The 27929-nt window shown below is 62.9% G+C and overlaps 1 protein-coding gene across 5 annotated transcripts in view; it reads right to left on the bottom strand.

Moving 5' to 3' along the window:
* KCNQ2 (potassium voltage-gated channel subfamily Q member 2) overlaps nucleotides 1-27815 on the bottom strand; it is a 47949-nt gene extending 20134 nt beyond the window's left edge. For all 5 annotated transcript variants that reach the window (XM_024128436.1, XM_055090149.1, XM_024128438.1 and 2 more), the window contains exons 1-8: nucleotides 27520-27815; nucleotides 12771-12861; nucleotides 11922-12048; nucleotides 11460-11635; nucleotides 10508-10633; nucleotides 6517-6627; nucleotides 5739-5834; nucleotides 111-205 (exon numbers count right to left, since the gene is read on the bottom strand). In XM_024128436.1, the coding sequence (XP_023984204.1) occupies nucleotides 111-205; nucleotides 5739-5834; nucleotides 6517-6627; nucleotides 10508-10633; nucleotides 11460-11635; nucleotides 11922-12048; nucleotides 12771-12861; nucleotides 27520-27815 (1118 nt within the window). The remainder of the gene's footprint in view (nucleotides 1-110; nucleotides 206-5738; nucleotides 5835-6516; nucleotides 6628-10507; nucleotides 10634-11459; nucleotides 11636-11921; nucleotides 12049-12770; nucleotides 12862-27519) is intronic.
* Between the last annotated feature and the right edge of the window lie 114 nt (nucleotides 27816-27929).

Raw genomic sequence — 27929 nt, 5'->3', positions numbered from 1 at the left:
GTTTAAAGAAAAAGAAACAAAAAATCATCAAAACGATGAACGACAACCGGAAAATGGGGTTTCAGAACAAAGGGGGCTGCGCACAGGCAGTGCTGGGGGGCGGAAGGTACCTGTACATGGGGACGGTCACCGTGCGCTCATAGTACTGCCACGTGGAGTGCAGGTCCGTGCGCGACAGGTTGGTGGCGTAGAACCTCCAGGCGGACTGCGGGAGGACAGGGCGTCAGCTGGGCACGAAGGGGTCCCACAGGCCTCTCCCAGGGCCTCGCCCCTGCGCGTCCCCGAGCACGGGGCTCTGGACTGCGGCCCGGTGCTGCTCTCACCCCTTCAGGCCTCAGGAGCCTCTGGAGCACGGGGACCCGGCGGGGCGCGGGGCACAGGTCAGGCACCCGGCGAGTCTGCGGGGAGCTTCGGTTCTTTCCTTCCATCTGTCCTACCTGCCGCTTGGAAGCCGTCACCCGGCATCGTGGTCACCTTCCTTCCGTCCCCGGCGGGCAGGGTGGAGGGCAGAGCCAGGGACAGCCCTCATCCTCCCCACTTTGAGGCTGAGCCCCCGCCAGGCGCGGGCCCGCCCTGTACACCAGCCTCGACCCGGCCTGGGCTTCTGCCCCTCACTCTTTTTGCCAACTGCGCTAAAATACGCGTGGAATGAAATTCTCCACTTTAAAGCGTGCAGTTAACTGGCGCTGAGCCCATTCCCGATGCTGTGCGACGGCGCCCTTCAGCCAGCCCCACATTTTTACCGCCTCAAAAGCAAGCGCCCCCAACCCACCAGCGTGACTCCCCGCCCTCTCCTGCCCCCGGCCTGCCACCCCCAAGCTGCATCAGTCCCTGTGGGTTTCCCTACTCCAGACACTTGGTAGCGATGGAATCCTAGCGCGTGGCCTTCTGTGCCTGGCCTCCTTCATTTAGCACGTTCTCAAGGCCCATCCCTGCTGGAGCCTGCGTCCGAGCCTCGTTCTTTTTAAGGCTGAACAATATTCAGGCGTATGGATGGACCACATCTGTGTATCCTTTCACCCACCGAGGGACATCTGAGCTGTCTCCACCTTTCAGCTCCTGTGAATAGTGCTGCTACAAACACCCGTGTGAAGCTTTTTGGCTGAACGCCTGTTTTCAATTCTGTTGGGTGTATGCCTACCTAGGAGTGGGATTCTTGGGTCATGTGATACGTTTAACTTTTTGAGGAACCACCAAACTTTTCTACAGGGGCTGCACCATTTCACACCCCCCCAGAAATGTACGAGGATTCTGATTTCGCCACATCCTCATCAACACTTTTTCCTTTCAATTTTAGCCATCCTGGTGGATGTGAAGTGCTTTTGATTTGCATTTCCTTCATGAAGAATGATGTTGAACATCTTTTAATGTTCTTATTAGCCATCTGTGTATCTTCTTTGGGGAGATGTCTGCTTAAATCCTCTGCCCATTTCTTAATTGGGTTGTGTGTCTGTTTGTTGTTGAGCTGTATGAGTCCTTCATATATTTTGGATGCCAGGCCCGTATCAGATATATGATTTGCAAATATTTTCTCCCATTCTGTGGGTTGTCTTTTCACTCTCTAAAGAGACACTATGAATAGTGTCCTTTAACACACGAAAGTTTTTAATTTCGCTAAAGCCTTATTTATTTTTTCTTTTATTGCTTGTGCTTTTGGTGTCATATCTAAGAAACCAAAGTCATAGAGATTTACATCCATAATTTCATCTAAGAATTTTAGTGTTAGCTCTTATGTTTAGGTTTTTAATCCATTTGGAGTTGATTTTGTATTGGTGTGAGGTAAGGGTCAAACTTCACTCCTTTAAAAATGGGTATCCAGGGCTTCCCTGGTGGCGCAGTGGTTGAGAATCCGCCTGCCGATGCAGGGGACGCGGGTTCGTGCCCCGGTCCGGGAAGATCCCACATGCCGCGGAGCGGCTGGGCCCGTGAGCCATGGCCGCTGAGCCTGCGCGTCCGGAGTCTGTGCTCCGCAACGGGAGAGGCCACAACAGTGAGAGGCCCGCGTACCGCAAAAAAAAAACAAAAAAAAAAACCAAAAACAAAAAACATGGGTATCCAGTATCCCAGAACCACCGTCAGTCAAAGAGACTGTCCTTTCCTCATTGGATAGATGTGGCACACAACTATCGAGACTTCATAGTTGATGACCTGGGGAACGTTCCACATGCACTTGAGAAGGATGTGTGCTCTGTGGTTGGTGACACATGTCTAATGACAGATGTCTGCAGGTCTAGCTAGGTCGTGGTTTGTTCAAGTCCTCTGTCTCCTTAGGATCTTTTGTCTGGTTTTTCTACCCTTTTTTTTTAATGTATTTCTTTTTGGCTGCATTGGGTCTTCATTGCTGCCTGCGGGCTTTCTCTAGTTGCGGCAAGCAGGAGCTACTCTTCGTCGTGGTGTGTGGGCTTCTCATTGCGGTGGCTTCTCTTTGTTGTGGAGCACAGGCTCTAAGTGCATGGGTTTCAGTAGTTGTGGCACGCAGGCTCAGTAGTTGTGGCGCACAGGCTTAGTTGCTCCATGGCATGTGGGATCTTCCCGGACCAGGGCTCGAACCCGTGTCCCCTGCCTTGGCAGGTGAATTCTTAACCACTGTGCCACCAGGGAAGTACCTTTCTACCCATTTTGAAAGTGGGGTATTGAATTCTCCAGGTATTACTGTAGAAATGTCTATTTCATCCTTTAATTCTGTCAGTTTTTGCTTCATATATTTTTAGGACTCTGTTGTTGGTATATAAATGTTTATGATTGTTAATCAACTTTATAAATTGACTCTTATCAATACATAACGGTCTTCTTTGTCTTGACTTGTCTATTTTGTCTGATACAAGTGTGGCCAACCCAGCTCTAGGTCACTGTTTGCATGGAATATCTTTTTCCATTCTTTCACTTTCAGTGTATTGTCGTCTTCGGATCTAGTATAGTTGGATAGATTTTTAATCCATTCCTCCAATCTCTACCTTTTAATTGGGGAGTTTAATCCATTTACATTTAAAGTAATTACTTATAAGGAAGGACTTGCTTCTGCTGTTTTTTTGTTTCTCAATTCCTCCATTATTGCCTTCTGCAGAGTTTCATTTTTTTCTAGTTATTATTGAGTCCCTTCTCTTTTCCTTTTCTGGTATTTTTTAGTTGTTTTCTTAAGGGCTACCCTGGGATTATGATTAATTCCATCTTAAATTTGTAACAGTCTAGTTTGAATTAACACCAACTCAGCTTCAATAGTGAACAGAGACTCTGCTCTTGTGTGGTCTGCCCCCTTTATGTTGTAACTGTTACAAATTACACCCTCTACATTGTGTGCCCAGAAATACAGATTTAGGATTATTGCTTTATGTCTTTGTCTTTTAAATCATATAAGGGAAAAAATGAGTTACAAATCAAAAATATAATACTACTCGCTTTCACATTTACCTGTGTAGTTAACTCTACCAGTGTCTGTGTGGCTTGAGTTACTGTCCAGGGTCCTTTCACTTCCGTCTGAAGAGCCCTCTCCAGCATTTCTTGTAGGGCAGGTCTATTAGCTACAAACTCCCTCAGCTTTTGTTTTTATGGGAATGCTGTGATTTCTCTTTTGAAGCATAATTTTGCCAGACCAGAATTCTGGGTCGACAGTTTTTTCTTTGCAGATTTTAAACACGTCATCCCACTGCCTTCTGGCCCCCGTGGTTTCTGATGAGAAATCGGCAGTTACCCTCACTGAGGACCCTTGGGCACCAAGAGTCCTTTCTCTCCTGCTGCTTCCAAGACTCCGTCTGTCTGTGGGCTTCAACAGTTTGATCATAATGAGTCCTGGTGTGAATCTCTTTGACTTTATACTACTTGGATGTACAGATTCACGTCTTTCATCAAATCTGGGAAGTTTTCAGCCTTATTTTTTCAGGTATTCTTTTTTCCCAACCCCTCTTCTCTTTCTGGGGCTCCCATTATGCAAATATTGGTACATCAGATGGTATCCCACAGGTCTCATGGGCTCTGCTCATTTTTCTTCACTTGTTCTTTTTCTGCTCCTCAGACTGGGTAACTTCACCTCACCTGTCTTCAAGTCTGCCGATTCTTCCTTCTGCCTGCTCAGATCTGCTGCTGAACCCTCTAGTGCATTTTTCATTTCAGTTATTGTACTCTTCAGCTCCAGAACTTCTATCTGTTTCCTTTTTATTATTTCTATCTCTATGGACATTGACTATTTGGTGAGACATCATTCTTCTGATTTCCTTTAGTTCATTTCCATGGATTCCTTTAGTCTTTTGTGCATATTTAAACAGCTAATTGAAAGTCTTTGTCTAGTAAATCAAACATCAGGGCTTCTTCAAGGACAGTTTCTATTACTTTTTTTATTTTCCTGTGACTGGATCATACCTTCTTGTTTCTTTGCATGCCTCACAATTTTTTGTTGAAAACTAGACATTTTGAGTATTGTAATGTGGTACCTCTGGAAGTCAGATTCCTCCCCATCCCCGGAGTTTGTGGCTGCTGCTTGTTGTTGATTGTAGTAGTTTGTTAAGTGACTTTTCTAAGCTAGGCCATAAATGCTGTATTCTTTGTTGTGTGTGGTCACTGAAGTCTCTGTTCCCTTAGCTCAGTGGTCAGATGGTGACTTGAGAGACGTTCCCTTAAACCCAAAGAACCGAAGAGGAAACAAAGGCTCTCAGCCTCTGCAGACTGGCCCTGTGTTGGGGCACTCCTCCAACATCTGAGAAGGTCACTTACAGCTCTGCCTTAGCCATCACTTCCTGCTTGCATGGAGTCTAAAGATCAGCCTGAGGTGAGCAATTAGTGTCTTCTCCAGTCACTTCTGAGCCTGCGTCCAGCACTGGGCACGTCTGTGCCTCCTAGATCCCCCAGTGTATGGGGGTCCTTCCCAAGCCCTAATTCTTCCACGTCTCCTTCCCAAACCTCCGAGCTTCTCGGAGAGGAGGGGCAGAGGGTAGGTGCTGTGTGTTCAGGCCATGCTCCTTCCGTGTGCTACTCAAACCTCTGAACCACACGTAGTGCTGTGACTTTATTGTCAATAGTGGGTGGGGCTGGGGGGCATTTTTGTTCTTCTTCACACTCTTTTGCATTTAAAAGAAGTAGCCATTTGAAGTTCTTATGGTGAAAGACACATGCATACATACATACACAAAAGTAGGCCGCACCCAGGGCAAGACCACATCTTTAAAAAAGAAATGCACTTGAGGGGCCAGGGCAGTGTCCAGCCAGCAGTAAAGGCCAGTCAACTCCAAAGGTCCACTGGGTCCCCTGGGCTTTGGGAGGGGCTGCAGGAACGCTGGGCCCATCGGGCAGCCTGTGCTCGGGCCCACGCTCTCAGGATGGCTCACGAAGCACTACTGGAGGCCGAGTGGCCACCGTGACCCCCAGCGATGGGGTGGGCATTGTGAGCTAGGGCAGCACAGACATCGCTCTGGCGCCTACCTGCGTGGGGATCTCTGAACCCTGCTCCCACGAGTGCAGGATGGGTGTCAGTGCTGTGAAGGGACACCTCGGGGGCACCTGGGACAGCCTGGCCCAGGACTCAGGGCCCACAGAACGCTGGCCAGCACCCGCCTTGCTGCTGCCTGTGCTGCAGCTGCCAGACAGCTGCGGGCACCTAAGCTGGCTCTCAGCACAGACTCGAATTCCCCAACAGGGAGACAGACGCCAAGCAGGGCTCCACTTCAACACCGTGGGCCCAGGCCAGGGGTTCTGCCGGTCTACATGGAGGTCCACGTGGCACTCCATGTGGGGGGGCCGCCTGGACTCACCTGGATCAGGCCTGCTGCAGGGTTCCGCCTCTTCTCGAAGTGCTTCTGACGATGCTGCTCCTGAACTTTCAGGGCAAAGCCAGACCCCAAAATGCCCTGCAAGTCAACGGGGTCAGACGATGCCCCAGGGACCACAGCCCCACACTGAGCTCCTCAGGGTCAGACCGCATCTGGGGACCGCACCCCCACCCCACCCTTGCCTGCACACTTCTGGCTCCACCCTCCTGCCCCCTCAGCCCCCAGTGCCAGGAGACAGGCTGGGGGGAAAGACTTGGATTTGGGGTAAAGGGAACTTCAGGCTTACAGGAGCCTGGCAGGGCCCACTCTGAACACATCTGGGCCCAGAGGTTAATCCTCCTCCCCAATTTGTCCACACTGGAGTGAGTGGAGGGGTGTGGCCCGGGGTCACCGAGAAGGGCCACTGGGAGAGCAGCATCGCCAGCCCCGCCCCCCACAGCTGCGGGTAGAGGGTTAACAGGGCCCTTGCCTCTTCTGAAGGAGACCTGACGGAGCTGTGTCACCGTACAGCACCGCTCCTGGTCACAAGGACCCGACCGGCCAAGCCCACAAGGCTGGGAGGCGCTGACCGTGACCCGCAGACCCACGGGTCAGAAGGTGCAGCCTGGGGCGGCAGGTGGTAGAGGCCGCCACGTCCACTCCTGGGGGCTGTGGACCTGCTGGGAGCCCTGCCCCTGCCCCACGTGGCCCCGAGGGCAGCTGTGGTCACCAGGGGAGCCCAGACCCATGCCCAGCAAAGGCAGGAGGAGGCAGGACTCACAGCAGGAAGAGCAAAGAAGGAGACGCCGATGAGGGTGAAAGTTGCCGCCAGGAGCCTCCCGTTCCAGGTCTGGGGGTACTTGTCCCCGTAGCCGATGGTCGTCAGGGTGATCTGCGGACGGCAGGCCCCATCGCTCAGCCAGGCCGGACGGTGGCCGCCTGGAGGCCCGGGGCCTGAGCCAGCCCCTCCCCCTGAGGCCTCAGGGCAGCCGGACAGACGGCCCGCCACGCCGCCCTCCCAGGGCCCGGGAGGCCAGGGTCACCGTCGGCCGCCCTCCCCCCGTCAACAGTCACATCCGAACTCCGAACCTCTGCTCCTTCCCTACGTGCTGGGAGTGGGGGTCAGGCTCTGCTCCCATTTCACACCCAGCCAGGAGCCAGGAGGCTAGGAGAGAGCCAGGGGCCTGAGAGGTGACAGTGCCGAGGGACCTTCCGGGGACGCGGAGAGGGTCGTGTGGGCCCTTCGGAGGGTGGCCTGTAAGCTGAGGCCAGGAGACCGGGCCGGGCCGGGGGTGGGGCTGGAGGAGGCGACAGGAGGGATGAGACAGGAGAAGGAAAAGGCCCCTCCCCAGGGTGTGGCAGGCAGGGCTGGTGTTTAGAATTGCTCTGCGGTGCGGAGCGGGCAAGGAGGAAGTGGGGCCCGGACGGGCCTTCCCAGCAGCCCAGGTGGAGGGGGCCACTGTCAGGTAGCTGCCACAAAACCTGCTAAAGTGGAGGCTCAGGCCTGGTGTGCAGGACCACCAAGGCCACACACAGAGGCAGGTACGGAGGCTCAGGACAGACCACGCGGCCAGCTGGGCTGGGAGGTGGGACCGGGCGGGCCCTGAGAGGGGAGGTCTTAGCCAAACAGAGGGAGGGGCCGAGGTGTGAGAAGGAGGGGGGACTGGGGGCACCGGCGGCCCTGGTCAGGCGAAGGACGGGAGCAGAGCTTCCTCATCGGGGGACTCGGACAGCAGGGTCAACTGGCCCACGCCCCAGAGGCACGGACACCTCTCACCATCCACCCACCGTCCACCCTGGGAATCCATCCCCCCGACTCTGGGGTCACGCAGAGAGTCCACCCAAAGCCCACTGTGCGGTCCGAGAAAAGTCTGCAAAACGGCGCTGAATAATCATGGCTTCGCCAGCAGGGACCTCTGTGCCGGTCACCCGCGAAATCTCAGCCAAGGCATTCGGGCCTGCATAGAAGGTTCTGGCAGGACGCCAGCGAGCTGGGCGCAGGTAACAGGGAGCTGGGTGGAGTGAGAAGGACACTCGCTTCTCACCAGAAACCTCCCGGTGATTGGGCTCCTCTGTTCGACTGCTTTCAACAGAAGCTAAACACATTTTAAAGACGTAAAATACTTAAAATCACGCCCCCCCCTCCCCCAAAACTCGGCAGTGCGACAGGAAAGGCCGTGAAAGGACACAAGCCGAGGGCGAGGGCAGAGAACCGGGCAAGACGGAGGCCGATGCGGGCCTGACTCAGGGCCAGGAGGTGGGGAGAAACCCAAGGGCTCTCGGGGCTCAAGGAAAGGCCCCCAGACCTGGCGCTGATGGAGGCACAGGGCGCACAGGGCAGGACGGCGAGTCTGTGCCAGGGCGCCTGCACCCGCCCCAGGACTGCAGACCCATGTCCCCCCAGCACCGGCGAACACTGGAGCAGCGAGAGGGGAGACGCTTCCCCTCCTGCCCACCCACCAGCAGCCGGGCATGTAGCCCCCATGCCTGGCCCTACTCTTGGGGCCCCCAGAGCTGGTCAGAAAGCCTCCAACGGGGCAAAGACTTCCTAAAAATTCCGTTATCCCCAGACAGAGAGAAGAAGAAAGAGTATCCACAAAACAAAGGGTCTTGAAAATGAGACCAAAATCATACAGAGTCAGGTGGAAGACACCTCCAGGATGTAGGCAAAGAGATGAGGCATCTAGACAGGACACATTCCGCGGTCCAGGGGTCTCACCAGCGGCCTCGGAGCCCCGGGAAGAAGGGAAGGAGGAAGCTGTAGACTTCGAAGCCGCAAAGGGCACCAGCCTCCTGGAAGGAAGCCCCCCCCACCCTCCACAGGGCCCACGTTCCAGAAGAGCGTCAGGGAGGGAGGGGCCCGGAAGCGTGGAACTGGGGCACCTTCAGACGCGCGCGTCTCACGCACTTCTTCCCTCAGAAGGCTGTGACCTCCCAACCAAGGGCAGGCTGGGGGTGGCGCCGGGAGACTCGGCGCTGGGGGGCCCAGCCCTCGGGGGTCAGCGTTCACGGCCAGCGTTCGGGGGGCTGGCTGGAGCGCGCCGCAGCGGGGGGGCTCCCCCGACGCCAGCGAGGCCCCTCCGAGGACCCCAGGCCCACAGAGCAGAAGAAAGGGGGGGTCGGGCAGGACGCTTTCCAAGAGTGACAGGGACAGGGAGGGGGCTGATCGCACCCTATCACAGAATAAAGTGAGCCTCTGAAGTCTAAAGTTCACGGGGCGGTGGGGGGGAACTCCCTGGCGGTCCAGTGGTTAGGCCTAGGCGCTCTCACTGCCGAGGGCCTGGGTTCAATCCCTGGTCGGGGGACTAAGATCCCGAAAGCCGCGAGGCACGGCCTAAAATAAAATGAAAATGAAGCTCACAGAGGAAATCCCGGTGTAAGTGGGGAATATGCAGAAGGGTTCCCCCGTCTTCGGGGGGGAGGGGCGCCAAAAGTGGGGGATGGGAGCGGGGGCACGTTTTCACTGTAACACTCAGGCACTATTCGGCGTGTTTAAGATTTTGCTTCAACTGGTAAAATGGGGAGGCCCCCGCGGAGGGCCTGGGCAGGGCAGGCCGGGAGAGCGGCGAGGCCCCGGGCTGTCCGGTCAGAGGCGGGACGCACGGCGGCCGCGGGCTCCGATGCGCGGCTCTCGGTGCCCGCGCCTCAACTCCCCTCTCCCGCCGAGCCCCACCCCGGCCAGGCTCCCGATCACCCTGCTTCCCGCGTGGTCGGTGGAGGGACACAGACTCCGGGCCTCGTGGCAATTAATACAGTAACTACAAGTAAACTGCTCCCTGGCTTCACGGCCGGGTGAAAGCAGGCACCCCTCTTGCCAGCGACTGGATTTGCAGCACCTGCCCGAGGTCACGTGGTCCTCGTTTTCGGAACTGGGTCTGGGGTCCCCGGAGACAATGGCCTCTAACCTCCCACACCCACGGGACCCTGCACACGACCCCCCGGCCAGTGCCCCCAGGCTGAGTGTCCAGTACCCCCAGGAAGAGCTCGCAAAGGAGGGCACTCTGGCCCCCTGCCTGGGGACGTCCGTGGAAACGGGGAGGAGGAGCCAGGCCGAGGTCCGTGCAGCCCCTGGGGCCGAGGCCCGCGGGGCCCAGCCTGGTCTCCAGAGGGCACACTCCGAGAACGCGGGGCATCGCCACTCAGAGCAGGAGGGGCCCTTCCGAGGGTGGCCCAGGAAGGCTTTTCTCAGAAGAGGCCACTTGCACCCGGTGACAGGAGAGGGGCCCTCGAGGGGCTCAGGAGGTGGGTGGCCGTGAGCATGGGCTGAAAATCCACCAGTTCCGGACCCACCCTGGGCGGGGGCAGCCTGGGAGGTTGAGCTGGGAGAGCCAGGGTGTCCATCTCCCCTTTTCCAAGCTCTCCTGCCCATCAACAGGACCGCAGGACCCCTCTCCCCCCGTCACAGAGGTCACACAGGGGGTCAGTGAGGAAGGAGGGCCATGACTGGCCACGGCTAGGCACAGGCTCCCCGGGGCCAGGCCTCTCTCCACCCCACGCAGGCCAGCGCATCCCCTACCACCACCCCGCCTGGGCCGCCACGTCCACGTGGCATCGCATCCAGTAGTGGCCAGCAGCAGGCCCCAGAGAGACGCCTCTGGCCAGGTCGGCCAGGGAGAGCTGTGTGTCTCCTGTCCAGGCCCGGGGCTCAGGGGCACATCCTGGAGTGGGGAGCAGGGGAGGGCAGACGGTGCACAGCAGAGACCCCGAGGAAGGCCACACCCGGCGAGCGTGTCCTCGGCGAAGGGCGATGGCCCCGGCGGCCGGGCACTCACCAGGCCCCACCAGAGCGCGTCCGCGTAGGTATCAAAGTGATCGTTCTCCCCCTTCTCCGCCAAGTACACCAGAAACGAGGCCAGGATGAGGCAGAGGAAGCCGATGTACCAGGCAGTGACCAGCTCCTGAAAGAGGCACATCAATCACAGCCGCTGGGCCAGAGTCCAGCCCGACTCACGCCCGGGAGCGCGAGGCCCCGCCTGCCTGGAGGTGTGCTGGGCGCTGCATCCCCCGGGCTTCGGCGGGTGGGTACCCCTCCCGAGAGCCCGCCGCAGAGCCCCAGCAGCCCCGAGCCCGGGGCAGGCAGGAGGGGGAGCGCGTTTTCCAGTTCCAGCCCTGGGTGGTCCCAGACCTACGCACCTCACCCCCGGAGGGCGGTGGGTAGGGATGGCTCAGTGCCGCACCCACCCGGGAAGGGAGTGTCCCCGGGCGGCCGTCAGCCGGTCAGGCTGGAGAATCTTGGGCCTGCTGGGACCCCACCCCAACTTGCCTGAGCCTGGGGGAGACACCCCGACTGGCCGCCCTTCCTGGGGGTCCAGCACCTCAGCACCCTGGGGGACCACCACCCTCTCTGTCCTGCCAGCCAAGCCCCAGCCTCCGGGCTCAGACAGCAAGGGTAGTGCGGAAGGGACTCTTGGGCCAATAAGCCCACCCACAAGAGGACGGGCTCCTGGCGGAGCCCGGCAGGGCGGGGTCTGGGCGGGACACGGGGCTGCAGCCACCTTGCGGGTCCCACGGCCAGCGGCCCCCACAAGCCTCAGCCTAAATGGGCAGGAGCCTGGGTGCTGGGGGGCAGTGGCTACTGATCCAGCACAGCCACGCAGCCAAGGAGCGAGCCGGCACCGGGGCCCAGACGGACCGGACCTGGCGGACGAGCCGGAGAGAGGGGCAGATGGTCACGTCACGGGAGGGCGCCCAGAGGAAGCGAGGGCCGGGGCCCTGCCCGCTCACCTTGCTGTGCGCGTAGACCACGGAGCCCAGCAGCTTCCAGGTGCCGCCCCGCCGGTCCATGCGGATCATGCGCAGGATCTGCAGGAAGCGCAGGCTGCGCAGCGCCGACGTGGCGAAGACGTTGCCCTGGGAGCCGGCGGCCAGCACGGCGATGGATGCGGTGAGCACCATGACGTCTGCGGGAGACGGCGGCGGAGCTCGGGGCGGCCCCTGCCGCGGAGGGCCGCCCCGCCAGGGCCCCGGGAGGACGGACGGACGGACGCACGCGGAGTGCCGGCGCGCGCCCGGCCCCACCGTCCGCCCAGCCCAGCCCTGCCCCGGGCACGGCCGCCCGACACCTCATCGCCCTGCGCTCGGGCCACAGTAACCACGGGCTCCGACGCCAAGAGGGCAGGTGACGAGAAACTTCCAGAAGGAGCCGACCCTGCAGCCCTGCCTGCCCCCACCCGCACCGGGCCTCACCGATCACACAGAAGGGCTTCCGCGCAAACTTGAGCCGCCCCCTCCAGCCGCGGTACCGGCAGCAGCAGCCCGCGGCCCAGATCCGCACGAAGTACTCCACGCCGAACACCACGATGGTCACGATCTCCTGCAGGGGAAGCCACAGCTGAGCCACCGCCGGCTCAGCCCGCGTGCGAGCGGGGACACAGAGGGCAGAGCCGACGGAGGGTCTCGCCTAACTGCCAAGGGGGTGGGGCTCCCATGCCCGGGGCAGCCCCAGGACACAGCGCAGGGCGGGCAGGGGCGGAGGGCTCCCCAGAGGTGCGTCTGGAGGCGGCATCAGCTCCCCTGGGGCCCCGTACCTCCATCACCAACAGCAACACAGAAGTGACCCGTGGTTGCCATGGCGCCTGTCCCGACCTATCACGGGGTTGCTGTGAGCTTCACAGCCCCCAGCCCACGCCCACATCTGCCAGGGAACACCCCACACTCTGAGGTGGAGGGGGCCGCCGGGGCCCTCAGGCTCCAGTGAGAACAGAAGGCGGGAAAGGGGGTGGGGACGGTGGGGGGGCTATCAGGCACTGTGACGGCACAGGGAGGGGCCAGCCTAGGCTGGAGGGGAACAGGGCGCCGGGGGCGTTCGGGGGAGGGGCGGGTGGGGGCCGAGGATGCGGCAGCACCACCCACGTCAGGAGGGGAGGCTGGGAGGGACCCGAGGGCTACCAGGAAGAGCAGGGGCCATGGGTGCCAGGAGGACGGGGGTCCCTGCCGGTGGGCGTCTGGGAGATCAGACCAACGGGACCGGGGACAGGCTGCCGCCCACGGGCTCCGCCGCCATCAGGCCCGTCTGCGCCGACCTGCGGGACCCACCAGGATGTAGAGCGCGCCCTCCGAGCTCTTCTCGTACTCCTTGATGGTGGAGAACACAGACAGCACGAGGCAGGAGAAGACCAGCAGGAACCTGGGGGCCGGAGCAGAGGGCGGTCAGCCAGGCCGGGCGCACAGCCGGCGCGGGAAGGCGCAGGGCAGGCCGGGGCTCCACGGTGATGACTGGGCCCAGCTGCTCTCCAGGATGCCCGCCGTGCTCCCCCCACCGCCCCCGCCAACGTCCCTCTCAGCGGGAACACAAGCGGGGACGCTGCCTTCTGGGCCACCGGGCAAACGAGAAATGAGCGAACCGCGCGGCCCGGGCCCACGCCGCGCACCCCGTACGCAGTCACCCCGCTCCTCAGCCACAACCGCTTCCCCGCCAGGCCCCGAGGCAGACACTTCCAGTCTCCCGGTTCACACCAGCCTCACACACACCGTCCCAGCGCCCTTGGCCCCCGGACCTGTGTCCGCAGGCGGTGCCGGCGGGGCCGCTAACGGAGCCGGGAGCCGACGGGCAGCGGGTGTCCAGCCAGAGCGGACAGGGTGGGGCTGGGGTCCCAGGGAGCAGAGCCCCTGAGGGCTGAGGACAGGGTCCAGGCCTCCTGAGGCTCAGAGCACCCGGTGTGGGAAGCTGGGCGGGGACCGCACACCACGCCCCTCCCACTTCATCACCACTGGGACACCCCCATCACCCCAGGGAGTCGAGACCACCGTCCTCCGTGGTAGTGGTGGAGGAGGGGAGATGAGACCCCTGAGAGCCGAAGCCGCGTGGTCCAGCCTCAGCCGGGCCACCGCGACAGTGACTCGGGCCCTACCCCGCCCAGCCCAGCCCGCGTCACTGAGCGGCGGCCCTGCCCACGTGCCCCAGAGGCCTGACAACGGGGCCCAGAGAGGCGCAGACCCGCCTCCACATGCGGCCCCTCCCCCGAGCGTGCCCCGAGGACGTCTCCGGACGCGCCCCCAGCTCCAGGGCAGAGGCGCTACGGCGGATAACGGAGGCCGCCGGCGCAGACAAAACGCACCCGGGGAAACGGTCACGTTTCAAAACCTCAATTAATTTCCTTTGCTCATTAGCCAATTTATTCAATTAGCTGAGCCCTGGGGGAAAAAATGTCCAGATGTCTCATGTGCCTTATACTCGCAATTCTCTGCCTGCAGTGGGAAGGAGCCCACGTGCCCAGAGAGGATCTGCCAGGGTCAGAGGAGATCCCAGGGTGGCGAGTCAGGACGCCGGAGCCTGGGCGGTGGGAGAGACTGGCAGGACCCCCATCTCAGAAGGGGCACCTGGACCCGGCTCAGCTCAGCACTGGACGCGGGAGCCGCGGGGACGCATAACATGGTGGGCTTCCCTGTGGAGGTGTCCACAGCACTGCAGGATGAAGAGCTGGTGGGGCCAACAGAGAAGGGAACGTGTTCCTGGCAGAGGGAAGGGCAAGTGGAGTGGCGCCAGGCGGGGGGTGGGGGGTGGGGGGCGGCGGGGGAGACAGCGTGTCCAGGACCCGGCAGCGGGCAAGTCTGACCAGACTGGAGATCGGGGCCCCGGGAGGCCTGACGCCATCGCCGCCTGTCAGGGAGACTGAGTCCGGGGCCGCGCCCACGAAGGCCAGCTCCTCGCTCTGTATAAAAACATTCCTCTAAAGAAAAGCAGGAAAGACCCAGGTCCCAAGGTGACCAGGCCCTCTCAGCCCCACCTCCCCAGGGCGCTCTGACCAGCATCTCGGAACCTTCCAGAATGGCCAGGGCACGCTGCACGAAGCGCAGCCCTTCCCAGCGGGCAGCGGCCGAGCTGTCGGGAGCCCCACCAGCAGTTCAGGAGACAAACCTGCGGCCCGAGCTGGGAACCTCCCCAGCGGCCCCGCCCCGGGAAGTGCCAGCGACATTCCAAGTTTTGCTTCTGATGTTTTGGGACAGATGGCCACAGATGGCACCGCCTGGGGTGTGCAGGGGATGCAGCAGGATGGACACTCCAGAAAGAGGCCAGCACACCCACACGACTAGGAGGAAGGAGAGGCGGGCAGCAGACTCCCACGGGCAGCGGGCACCCCAGCCATGCCTCCAGGTGCAGGCAGGGCCCCCGCAGATCAAGAGAGGGACAACTCCAAAGGGCAGTGATGTCCCCCACCCCTCGGCCACTCACAGGCAGCCACGATGGGGAAAAGGCACTCACTTCCAGGTCCCCTCCTGTCTGCGGGTAACCCTGTGACCAACGACCACCCCTGCCCAGCACACAGCCGCGTCCTGGGCCCAGAGACCTCCGAAGCCCACGCCCGTCCCGCGAGGCTGGATGGGGCTCCGCCTCTGGCCTCGTGGTCCCAGGCATGGCATCCTCCATTACAGGGGACACTTCCCTGGGGGCCCAGCCCCGGGGAGCCGGGGGGTGGCGGGGCCAGCCCTCCCGCAGGACGACGCAGGTGATCACCCCCAGCCCTGAGGCCCATCGCGGGGTCGCCCGCTGCGGTTATGCTGGGGCCCTGGGCACCGGAGCGTCCTGGAGACCCTGGGGAATCTGAGCCAGGCAGGGGCCTTCCTTCCCAAAGACCTCTCTTGCCTCGGTGACCTGGGCTCTGGCTCCTGGCAGGCTCATGGGAGCTGGCAGCTGTGGATCAAAGGGACCCCCTCCTCCCCTCTCCTCCTCTGGAGAGGCATTGGGGAGGTGCAGGGTGGACGCCGCCGGCACCACTGGGAGGCCCCGGGAGGCAAGCTGTGTGCTGAGCACTGACCCCCCAGGCCCCAGAGGACGTGGTGGCTAGTAGCTGGGTCCGCTTCTCCCCAGATGGGACCGGTGAGCAGTTCAACCCGCCCACAGGCAGGGAGACCCGTGCCCCTGCTGCAAGGTTCAGCTCAACGGCCAGCACCATCCTGTACATCTCCCCAATGCCGGACAGAGGCCCCAGGGCCCTGGGGGAGGGGAGTTCTCACGCCCTCCAGCTGGGAACTGTCCAGGCTGCAGGAAAAGAAAGGAGGGGAGGCAGGAGGTGGCTCCAAAGGCAGAACAAGGTGGCTAATTATGATAATGAATTCAACGTCAGTATGCTTCCCTGGCAGCGGTTGCCAAGGAGACGAGCAGCTCAAGCAGCTGGTCCCCAGCCCCAGATTGCAGGGGCTGTGATGGGGGTCAGGTGGAGGGGCAGGGCAGCCAGGGACCTCAGACCCTGCTCACCGGGGCAGCGGGGAGGGAGGCCAACTGGGGAGTGAGTGTCAGAACCACCACACCCCAGATGCTCACCCAGGCCCGCGCCACCCAGTTCACGAGTGGCCATGAGCTGGGGTTGACCCCGGCACTGCAGGACCCACAGCAGCAGGAGAGACCTCAGCCAGACACCAGGAGGGACTTCCACAGCCTGAGCTCTGGGCAGAGATGGACCCCTCTTTCGAAACAGGTGGAGGCACGGCAGGGTCCTCCGCGTAGGGATTCTGATGCACGGAGAGACAGGGCAGGCGGGAGGTGACGGGAGGGCCTGAGGGTGGTGGAGGCTCGGGCAGTGGCCAGGGGAGCCCCCCAGTCAAGGCCTGACAACACCCCTCGAGGCGGTCAGCCCAGCCACAGCCGTGCCGCAGGTCCTGGGTGCACACGTGTGCGTTCCGCCTGCCCTGCACTCTCGGGAGGGGGCAGCCGCCACCTCCAGAGGGAGACCCCCCCTGCTCTCGGCTCTCCCCTCCCCCCCTCCCCCCCATCTGACTGCACGGAATATTTCTTTTCCGGAAAACGTGACAAAGCCTCTGCCACCTCGTCCCCACGTCTGGTTCCCACTGCTGGGAGGGCGCCAGGGTGGGGGCCGTATCTGCTGGCCCACAGCCCGGACTCCCTCGCTCCCTTCAAAGACTGAGCTGGGAGGGGACTGGGATTATTCGTTTCATTCACATATTTAGTGACATACACCTTTTATAAGCCAATGGCAGCGTTGGGAGGAAGGGAAGCCCTGTTATCAGCACCCCACTTGCTCACCCCCAGCCCCTGGCTGGCAGGGCTGGGAGAGGAGGATGGGGAGGGGTCCCTGGCATCAAGCACTACCCCCCAGGCTGCAATTCAGCTATGCACCAGGCGGGCCAGGACCCCGCAGATTGGAAGAAGACGCCCGTCCGACTTACAGGTGAGAAAACGGAGGCTGTCACGCAGCTCGCCGTGGCCGCGCGGGGCACCCCTTCCACCGGCGGGGCCTCCCCAGAATAGCGTCCATCCCGATAAGGCCGGGTGGCCCGGGAGCCCCGGGGAGGACGCGGGGAGGAGCCGCCGCGTGAGGCCCAAGCTCCCGCGCCGGGTCCCCGGGGAAGCTCCCGCTGCCTCGTCCAGCAGGACTGCAGTCGGCGCCGCAGCCCGGAATCTAATTTCACCCTTAATGAACTGCTCTGCCTCCAGTACCTGGCTCCACTGCCAAACCTCCGGGCGACAGGAAGCCTGGACTCCCGACGGCTGCTCCGGGCGCGAGGCAGACGTGGCGGAGGGAGCGGAAGGCCGTGTGCAGACCCCACCCTGGAAACGAGGCCCGCCCGCCGGGCAGCCCAGCCAGGCCCTGCCTGAGCCTGCTGACGGGAGACTGGAAGGTTCTCGGAAGCACCCACCCGAGCCTGGGCCGTGGGGGGTGAAGCAGGGGGCTCCCAGGACCCCCGTACACGGCAAGTAAGTGCTCAGTAAACGCCTCCGACCTGACAGGCCCCAACACAGAAAGTCCCAGGCCCTGGGGAGGCCCGGCTCCGGCCTCGGCATTTGAGGCCTCCCTCGAATTAAATTAAATGGAATAATTGCTCATTCTGTGCATCTCACCTCGATTAAAGAAAAAAAGAGAAGCAGGCCAGGTTGTCAGGGACTGGAGCAGAGGGGCAAGCCCTCCGCACCTGTGCCTCGGCTCCCCTCTGCGTCAGCGCAGACGCGGGTGGGAGAGCACACCCCCTGCCCACTTTGCTCCCGCAACCCCTGCCGGCAGGGGGCCTGACCCCATCCTTCAAGGAAGGACACTGCCCTGAGGCCTCTTGGGGGGCAAGGAGGGCCCCAGCCTCCCCTTGGGACGCCTTAGCATCCACGCGTGGGGAGCCGGCAACCGCTGGCTGGGTGACTTCCTGAGCTGTGGGGCGGGGGTCCCCCTCCAGGTGTGTTTTCTCCCATGGTCCACGCTGAGCTCTGTCCTTGTGAGTCCTGGTCTCCCCAGGCCCTGGCTCACTCTGGGGGTCCCCGTCCTGGGGTGCGTCCCCCAGGCCTGCCACACGCACCCCCAGCACGGCCACCTCTGGGGTCCCTCGCGTGCCGGGCTCTGTCCGGGGAGCTGGCCTGACGAAACGGTCAGCGTGGCTGACTCCGGCCCTGCGGGTCCCACAGCCCCACCGCATGGAAGCCTGCGCGGGGGCGGGGTGAGGAGGGGAGGGGTCCCCCGAGGGAGGGCACTGCCGTGGACAGGCCTCTGAGGTCAGGACCCAGGGCAAACACCATCTCTCGGGGGAGAGGTGCTCCTCCCCCCACGAGGGGTCAGTGTGGACTACCCCCGGCATCTGACGTCCCTTTCGTGAGCACAGGACCCCACGCAGGCACTCGGGGTACCCCCACACCAGGGCCCCTCACAGACCGGCCTCCCCAGGTCGACAGCACGGCCAGGCCTGCTCCCCCGGACCCTCCCAGCGGCTCTCGGGCTGGCCCCCTCCCCCCGTTCCCCGCGGCTCCGTAGCTCAGGGGTCCCCTAAAAGCACTCCTGGTGTTCTGCCGGCCTCCATTTGCACACCTCCAGCGACAGCGACGGAGGGCTCGGCCGTGGGCAGGACCTCGTTCTAACAAGCCCCCTCCTGGACCAGCCCTGCTCCTGACCCCCGGGGGCCACCAGCACGTGCTTGCCTGGGGTCCTTCTCCAGGCCAGAGGCGCTCTCTGCTCCCCAGCCGTGAGCCACCGAGGGCGTAGGGTGAGGGATCAGTGACAGGGCCACCGCATTCTCCCCCGACCCCAGGGGCACCCGGAGCCCTGATCACAGAGACAAAGCCCAACGCTCGTGCAGCAGAGACTTGTCTGATTCCACGGGAAAATATCCACCACACACGGTTAGCACGGAGGAGGATGACAGAGCCCGAAGCCGATCTCCTTTAAGAAACGCAGAGACGGGCACAGATGCTCGGAAGTAAATCGGGAAGGACAAACACTCCTCCTCAGGTTTTCCGCATCTTCTCCGCTTCCCACGGTGGACGTGTGTCATTTTCATAATCGGAAAAGATCATGGACCATAACCAAGTGTTTCTCTAAGAGGCCGCCAGCCCCTCTCGCTCAGACCACGCAGTGCTGTCTGCCCACCACCTGGCCTGAAACACTGGATTTCCGTCCACACGATATTAATTCAGCTCTCAGCTAATCAAACCACACAAATCGGAGAGGACCGTCTCGGAGAACATTAACCAAGGAGGAAAGAGCTCTGTGAGCGCAAAAGGCTGAATCGGGAGGCGGAAGCAAGTGGCCCAGATGAGGGGTGGCCGTGCGCCTGCCCCAAGAGCCCCTTCCCCAGGCCGGCCAGTGGTGGGCAAATTTCCCCACCGTCCATGGTCCTGCACGGAGCTCACTTGGAGAGCCGGCCGCGGGCTCGTGATCAGGACCGTGGCCAGCGCCCTGCACGCCGGTCCTGCCTCGGCTCACCCGGGTCACGCCCGCCAGAGGCTGAGCTCCAGATGCTCTCACTTCCTGTGCCCCATGTGAAAGTCGGAACCCCGGGTCAGGCCCTGCCCTCCTGCGGAGGGCCCGTCCCGGTGCTGCCACCACACCCCACATCAAGGCCTGGGCTCTGGGGAGAACAGACTTCTAAACGCCAGTGGAGCCAGCCAGGCCCGGCAGGACGGGCAGCCCTGCTCAGAGCCCCGCTCCCAGGAGCAGAAATGGACCAACAGGTGCTCGCCCAGGCTCCTCTCACTTCCACATCCCACGCCCCCCCACCCCCGCTTCCTCCCCCAAAGCCTGGAACCCCAGGAGAAAGTGGCCTTTTCCTCAGACAAACCCTTCAAATATTTTTTTCCAAGCCTAAATGTAAAAGCAAACTCAAAGGTTCTAAGCTCTCTAGTCAGGTCAAGACTGAGGCTCCAGGGAAGGAAGGGGCGGACCAGACAGGACCTGGAGGAGGGAGGGGCCTGGGCGGGGGCACACGCAGCAGACAGCCAGGAGCAACCTGGGAGCTGAGACCTGTCACCACAACAGACGATCAATGAATCTCTGGAGACGCTGTCTCCAGTGACTCTGAGTAGAACCTTCTGGAACAAGCGCGGTTCTGTACATTTACAAAATTATGCCAGGGGACGTCCCTGGTGGTGCAGTGGCTGAGACGCCACGCTCCCAATGCAGGGGGCCCGGGTTCGCTCCCCGGCCAGGGAACTAGATCCCACACGCACGCTGCAACTAAGAGCTCACAACTGAGGAGCCCACGTGCTGCGACTAAGACCCGGCACAGCCAAATAAATAAATAAATAAACAAATATTTTTAAAAAATTATTCCGGGTAACCTGAAAAAATTAAAGACCTAATTTTACTCGAGCCGGGCAGCCGGCAGAGCCTAAGGACGCTCAGCTCCGAGTACATCCTGGAGACGAAGGTCAGACTCAGGGGCTGGCGGCTGGAACACACCCACCCTCAGGTCTCAACCAAGTGGAGCCAGCACGGCCTCTGCAAGGAGCTGCCGGGAAAGGCCTGCCCGCTGCAGCGTGCCCTCCCTTTGGCCGATCCCAGCTTCTGGGCGGCTGGTGGCCGAGAAGAAGCGAGAGCCCCCTCGTGGGCGGGCACTCGCCCCCAGACCGGGGGTCTCCCCACTGTCCTTGGGGCTGCTGGAGAAGGCACAGCCCGCACCCAGCCTCTGCCGGGCTTGAGCGCTGCTGGCCCGCTCACCAGCGCGCGCTTGGGTCCGTTACTCAGCCCGGCTCACCTGCGCCCCGCCCCGCAGCGTCATGACACCTGGTAGAAGTCCTGCCGCTGTCCCTGTTATCCCTTCGGCAGGCACCATCCTGCCCGTTCCCCGGGGAACCCCCTTGGCACGACGGAACCCTCACTTGCCGGACCCAGGCCTTCACAGTAGGGAACTCTGGGGCCTGCATCCCCCGGGGCTCTGGCTGGGCTGTGGGTGAAGCCACCCAAACGCGCCAGGGCAAACTAAGGAATGTGGGCCCTGCAGCCCCCACTGGGAGGCACGCAGGCCCCAGAGCTGCCCACCAGGGGCTCCAAGACCCAGGCACCCCCAGCCCTGCTTCCTCCTGGATGAATTACAAGCTTGGCGCAGCCCAGCTTCAAACAACAAAGACCAGCCCTCTCCCTATCTCCAGACCGTTTGCAAAACAGCACCTGGACCACCTCCCTCCAACTCCGGCCACGGCTGTCTTAATTCACACGAGGAGCAGACAGGCTTTAGAAATAGTCCTCTCTCTGCCCTGACCCCTCCTGCACGCACCCACCTCACCAAGAGGGGTTTTGGGGGTTCACTGCCGCCCCACCCGCTGCCAGGGGAGCAAGCTGAGAGCGGTCATCGGGCCACGGCCGCCTGCAGAAAAGTGGAAAGAGGGCCTAGGGGGCCGGGGGCAGCTTCGTCAAACCCTCCCCTCAGCATGGAAGGCAGAGTCCCTGGGGCACAACCTCGGGGCTGCACGCCCCCCTTCTTTCTACCTCGGATCTCACCAAGCTGGCCCGGGCTTGCTGGCCGGGCGCCCCGCAGCTGGGAGGGAACTGCATGGCACAGATGAGGCCCGTTTCCCGATGCCGCAGAGCCGTCGGCAAACCGCTGTGGGAAAGCGCAGCCGGGCACCAGCCTTCGGAAGGGAGTGGCTGTGCTAGAAGGAGTCTCCCGCGCTCCGGGGCAGTGCCGTCCGGGGGTGGGCTCAGCCTGGCGGCCCACGTGACGCTGAGTCACCCCACGACAGCGTAGGAGGGGGTGTAGCTCATCGGGACGCGGCCCATGCGCAAACCTGAGGTCCCCTTTACGGTCTGGGCATCCATTGGTACAACCCGCTCGCAACGGGCCTTTTCAAGCCAAAACCGTTCTGGCCTCCATGCTTGCAGGTCCAGGGTGCTGGGAGCAGTCAGCCGTGGAAGGAAGACCTCTCCCAATACCCGGGCAGCTGTAGAACAGTGAGGTCCTTTAGGAAAACGGCCAGTCCTCCTGGACAAACGCAGCTTCAGACGGGGGCCCCGCGTCTAATCACGCGGCCACGTTCACAGTAGCCCCAAACCCCTCCATCCAGGCCCAGCCGCTGGCCGATGGGACCGAGAACGTACCCGGGCCGCGCTGAGGGCGGACGGCCCGGGGTGCTGTCCCGGGCGCGCCAGTCCCCCTCTGCCGGGTCCTCTGGAGCCTGTTCCTCGTCCGGGGCACGCAGAGCGCAGCTCCCGGGGCGGGGGCAGCCTGGGGGGCTCACCAGGACGGACTCAGGACGCCTTGTGAGCGATGGCCGGGAGCAGACTGCGGGCCTCATCGTGGACGGCAGGAGCGCAGGGACTAACACAGCCTAGGATTCGTTTACTGACGGAAACGAACCGGGAAGAACACCCCCGAGACACTCCATCCGCCACCGGACTCGGGCTGAGCTCTTGGAAACAAGCCAGGCTCTTCACAGTCATTCGGGGTTTAGGTGTTTTCAGAGGCGGTACCCACGTCGAAGCCCCCCGGCGAGTCTCCGTAGAGACTAGTAAGCTGGCCCGGGCTTGCTGGCCGGGCGCCCCGCAGCTGGGAGGGAACTGCATGGCACAGATGAGGCCCGTTTCCCGATGCCGCAGAGCCGTCGGCAAACCGCTGTGGGAAAGCGCAGCCGGGCACCAGCCTTCGGAAGGGAGTGGCTGTGCTAGAAGGAGTCTCCCGCGCTCCGGGGCAGTGCCGTCCGGGGGTGGGCTCAGCCTGGCGGCCCACGTGACGCTGAGTCACCCCACGACAGCGTAGGAGGGGGTGTAGCTCATCGGGACGCGGCCCATGCGCAAACCTGAGGTCCCCTTTACGGTCTGGGCATCCATTGGTACAACCCGCTCGCAACGGGCCTTTTCAAGCCAAAACCGTTCTGGCCTCCATGCTTGCAGGTCCAGGGTGCTGGGAGCAGTCAGCCGTGGAAGGAAGACCTCTCCCAATACCCGGGCAGCTGTAGAACAGTGAGGTCCTTTAGGAAAACGGCCAGTCCTCCTGGACAAACGCAGCTTCAGACGGGGGCCCCGCGTCTAATCACGCGGCCACGTTCACAGTAGCCCCAAACCCCTCCATCCAGGCCCAGCCGCTGGCCGATGGGACCGAGAACGTACCCGGGCCGCGCTGAGGGCGGACGGCCCGGGGTGCTGTCCCGGGCGCGCCAGCCCCCCTCTGCCGGGTCCTCTGGAGCCTGTTCCTCGTCCGGGGCACGCAGAGCGCAGCTCCCGGGGCGGGGGCAGCCTGGGGGGCTCACCAGGACGGACTCAGGACGCCTTGTGAGCGATGGCCGGGAGCAGACTGCGGGCCTCATCGTGGACGGCAGGAGCGCAGGGACTAACACAGCCTAGGATTCGTTTACTGACGGAAACGAACCGGGAAGAACACCCCCGAGACACTCCATCCGCCACCGGACTCGGGCTGAGCTCTTGGAAACAAGCCAGGCTCTTCACAGTCATTCGGGGTTTAGGTGTTTTCAGAGGCGGTACCCACGTCGAAGCCCCCCGGCGAGTCGACTAGTTTCAATGTTTGACTTGGACTGGTTTCTCACAAAACAGAGACTTTTCTTTGTTCTGATCTGTGAAACTGTCAAGAATGGACCTTCCTACGACCCCATTACCTTGAGGACACAGACCGTTTGCGGGGATTCCCGACAGTGTAATTAGACACCGCGATTAAGAAACACTTCATTGTTCTTATTGCGGGCGAGAAATCCTACAAGGAGGCCTGAGGTCTCCAGACAGCCAGCCGGGGACAGTGAGCCCTGGTCTCCCTGGAAACCACAACCCTCCTACCGTTTTCACCTTTGGGGAAATTTCCATAAGATTCTCCAACGCTTCAATCAATAGACATTGCCTCCCCAGGATTGCAGCGAGGTCTGGGAGCTGAACGAAGCTGAAACTACAGCCATTCCGACCCCAGCCTCCTCTCAGAAGCAGACCCTGGCCACTTGCCCTGGGCCCCCCCACGCCCCCCAAGTGCAGTCACACCGAGGAAAAGAGAGGCCAGCACGTGCGCCCACACCTGCCCACCCGAGGGCAGACAGGTGAGAGGGGGCAGCGGGCGGCCTGCACGTGACCCAATGTGGAACCCCGCTTGGGATATCCGAGGCCACGCAGGGGACTGCAGCAGGGCCCCGAGGCCCCAGGCCCCCACCCCGCTGCCCCCAGCCACCGGCCCCGAAATGTCGGAGGCCCCCCCCGAGACCCACCTGGACGCCATCCGAGGGCGGAGGGGGCTCGCTGGACCAGCCCGAGAGAAGGCAGCTGACAAGAGTGAGCCTCTCAGGAGAGCCCCGGCCTCCAGGGGCCAGTCCCTGCCCTGCAGTCACCGGCATTTTCCATCCCGCCTATTTCAAACACAGTCTCACGGGGCAACTCCAAGTGGCTTTTGGATGTTGGAAAAGTCAACCGATCTGCACCCCGAGCTCCCATCACTGGGCAGAGACCCCTTCTGTCCGGCACGAGTGGGGCAACTCAGGAGCTCGACCACCTCAGCCTCGGTTTCCTCACCAGTGAAAACGGGGCCACAAAGTGAGGAAGGCCTGAGATCAGCAGACGGCGGGCCGGCCCAGAAGACGTGCGGTTCCCCTCCCCTCCTAACTTGAGCCCCGGGGAGACCCCCCCACCCCCCCCACCATGATGGAGCAGCTGCCGCTCCCACCCGAGAGGGGAGGGGGCAGCGCGCCCAAGCCAGGCTCTCAAAGGACCCCCAGGGGCTTGCCTGAAGCAGATGAGTCGCCCCTGGGGCCCCACGGGCCTGGACACGCATCCCTGAAGGGGTTTGGGGCCTTTTCTGTGGCTCACACCCCCTCTGAGAAACTCATGAAAACTCTAGACCGTAGCTAGAAACTCCTCTCCTGTAAAGACGCCCTGCTCTAGGGGTGCACAGACCCTCGGAGCCCCGAGACCTGCCTGCGGGCGTGAAGGGCAGGCAGTGAGGAGCTGAGATGAGCCGCTTCCCCACCCCACACGGCCCAGCTCCAGGGGCCCCCCCTCCCCGCGGACAACACCAGCCTGCCCGCCCAGAATCCCAGCCAGATCTGGGTGAGGAGTCACGCGGGGCGGGAACCTGCCCAGCCGGCTGGGAGGGGTGGCCCGGGCGGGCTCCCCTCAGCCTGGTCCGGGATCCCTCCTGACTCAGGGAAGCCTCCCGCCCCCAGAAGTGCTTGTGGAGCCGCTCACAGGCAGAAGCAGTGATGGCGACGGCTCCAGGCCCAGAGGCACGTCCACGGAGACAGCCCCTTCCGCAGAGGGCGGGGGGCACCTGGCCTGATGCCCGGCAGGCCCGGGGGACAGAGGGCGGCCAGCCCCCTCCCCACCTCTGACAGCCAGAGGGCTCAGCACGCCTCTGCCTTCCAGAAGCCGGGCTTTGGCCGCAAAAGGCAGAGGAAGGTGGCCCAGGAGGGTAGCGCTGCCCCGGCCCTGGGACTACTCCCCGCCCCCACGGGCCCCCCCCAGGCCCAGCTCAGGAGGGGCTTGAGCCGGTTTAATCAACAAACCAAACAGACGAGGGCCAGTCCCTGCTGGGGGCGAGGGGTGCACAGGGGAGGCCGCACCATTCGGGACCAGCATGGGGGCAGGGAAGGCGCCCCGAGTCCAGTGGGCTGGGCCCCAAGGATGGGCTGGGCCGGGGACAGCTAGGAATTCCAGGCCCGGGGACCCGGGGGGACCAACGAGCAGCAGCGGTGGGACAGAGATGTGGCCGTTCAGCGGCACCCCCGGGCCACGCCGGGAGAGTGGGGACCCCACGCGGTAGCCTCCACAATGCCTTGGGGGCAGGGGCAGCGGTGCCCCCTTCACTGCCCCTGGACCCTCACACACTGCAGGCCCACCTGTCCCGACTCAGGCACTTCTGAGGGGGGGCAACGCAGACCCACACCCAAGAGCAGCTGCCTGGCCCCCAGTCCCCACACTCTGCTCCCAGTTCTGGAGGCTGCAGCTTCCAGGACGCAGGACGCACAGAGGGCCGGCCACTTCAGGCCTGGGCAGGGAGAGGCCACACAGAGGGGACCCCGGGACGTGCTGCCGGCGGGGACCTTCGTGCCCAAAGCACAGCAAACCCTCCGGCAGCCGCACCACGGGTCAGACAGGAGTGGGGGCACCGCTGGGCTGTGCCCACACACCAGAGGTCACCTCGGGCCAGGACCTGGCTGACCAGAGCTGGCCCCCGCCCGGCAGGGAGAGGAGACACGGGGCTCTTCCAAGGAGGAAGAGCGCACCTGGGCATGTCCGCCCTGGGAAGAGCCGGGTCACCTCCCTGGGGCAGGCGGGGGCCGACACAGTGCCAGGGGAGCCTCTGCCTCTTGGGACTCACGGGGTGGCTCAGCGCTGGGGCTGGGGACAGCGGCCAGGAGGCCCCCAGGGCTGCGGTGACCCCCAGGACACCTACCCCTCCAGCAGCTTGGCGTTTCCTCCCAGGGTCTTCTCCCCCACCCACAGAGGGTCCGTCCAGAGCACACACTCACAGGTCATAGGCACACTCACGGGCACACACCCCCTCATCCCAGGTGGGCACTTGGTCGGAGATGGTTTCCCAGAATCCACCCCTCACTCCCATCCCCAAATGCCTCTTTCTCACAAAATGGCCGAGTCCCGGGCCCAGTCTAGCTGGGATGGGAGAGAGCGCCTGTAGGCTCAGAGGCCGTGCTCGCCACCAGCACGGGCGCGCGCGCACACGCACACACACACACACACACAAACGCCACACGCTCGAACACCCGTGTGCACACAATGCCGGCCTGTGGCCACCAGCCCTGCCTCAGGAGCCAGGAGTTCCCTGAACATCGGGCCCAGGGACACCGACAGCCCTCCCAGGGCCAGGGCTGGCGGCCCCAGGATGGTGGCACCCCTCTTCCTGGGGGTCCACTCTGCAATAAAGGGGTTCTGGAGCCCAGAATGCGCACAGGGCATCAGGCATGCACCTGCTCCTCCAGCTAGCAGCTGCAGAGGGGCTCAGGGCTGTGCTGGGTGGAGGGGAGGGTGGGGCGACGCAGGCCAGGCCAGGGGTGGGTGCAGGCACCACGGGGCAGGACAGCCAACTAACTGCCCTCAGCCTACGGCTGGGGGAGGAGAGTAACGGTGGGACCCCTCCGCCATTTCAGCACCCCAGAAGCTCACCCCAGAAGGAGAGTGAGCGGCTTGGGGGGATGGGGACGGGTTGGCCAGCCCCTGCCCCCATTTCCCCTTCTTTGAGGGAACCCATCTAGAGGGGGCCCTCTAGGAGTCCAGATCCAGTGACAGGACAGGCAGCGCCGCCCTCCCTCCCTGGTCGGCCCTTTGTTCGGTGCAGTGGCCGTGGGGAGGGGCCTCTCGGGGCTGAGGAGGGGAGGCTGGGGCGCTGCACATCTCCCCATCCTGCGGGGGAGGGACTGATGCAACCCAACCAGGCCGCTGGCGGGCGCGGGAGGGGGACAGGCGCCCCCACCCCGACCTCAGAACTCCTTCCGACCAGATGTCTCCAAAATCGCTCTCCAACCTCTGCCCTTCGCCTGAACCAAGGGACCCCAGGCACACGGTGTGAGCGACGCGGGCGCTCGGACACACACGGAGGCCCTCGTCGCCCGCAGCTGCGCGCCCACGGGCCGCCAGCGGCCGATCGCCCGGGTGCCTCGCGACCCGCGCCCGCCGCCCGGGTGGGCACTCACACGTAGGCGTGGTAGATGAAAGCCCAGCCGCGCGGCCGCTCCAACACGTTGTAGAGGAAATTCTGCAGCTTGCGGTAGAAGGCGTTGCGCTTGGGGGGCTTCCCGGCGCCCGCGCCGCCCGCGCGCGGCTTACTCAGGATGCTGCCGCGCTTGGGGGCCTCGGAGCCGGCGATGAGCAGCGCGCCGTCTCGGGTGGAGTCGGGCGCGCCGGGGTCCAGCCCCACGAAGCCCACCTTGAGCTTCTTCTCCCCGCTCGGGCCAGGGTACACGCCGCCGTTGCGAGACTTCTGCACCATGGTGCCGGGCGGCGCCCGGGCGGGCGCGGGCTCAGCGGGGGCGGCGCGCGGGGGGCGGCGCGGGGCCGAGCCCAGTTCCCCGGCCCGGGAGCCGCATGGCCGAGGCGGCGGCGG

Source organism: Physeter macrocephalus, chromosome 14 (genome assembly GCF_002837175.3).
Source record: "Physeter macrocephalus isolate SW-GA chromosome 14, ASM283717v5, whole genome shotgun sequence".
Classification (NCBI taxonomy): domain Eukaryota; kingdom Metazoa; phylum Chordata; class Mammalia; order Artiodactyla; family Physeteridae; genus Physeter; species Physeter macrocephalus.
This window is presented reverse-complemented; position numbering and strand designations above follow the sequence as displayed.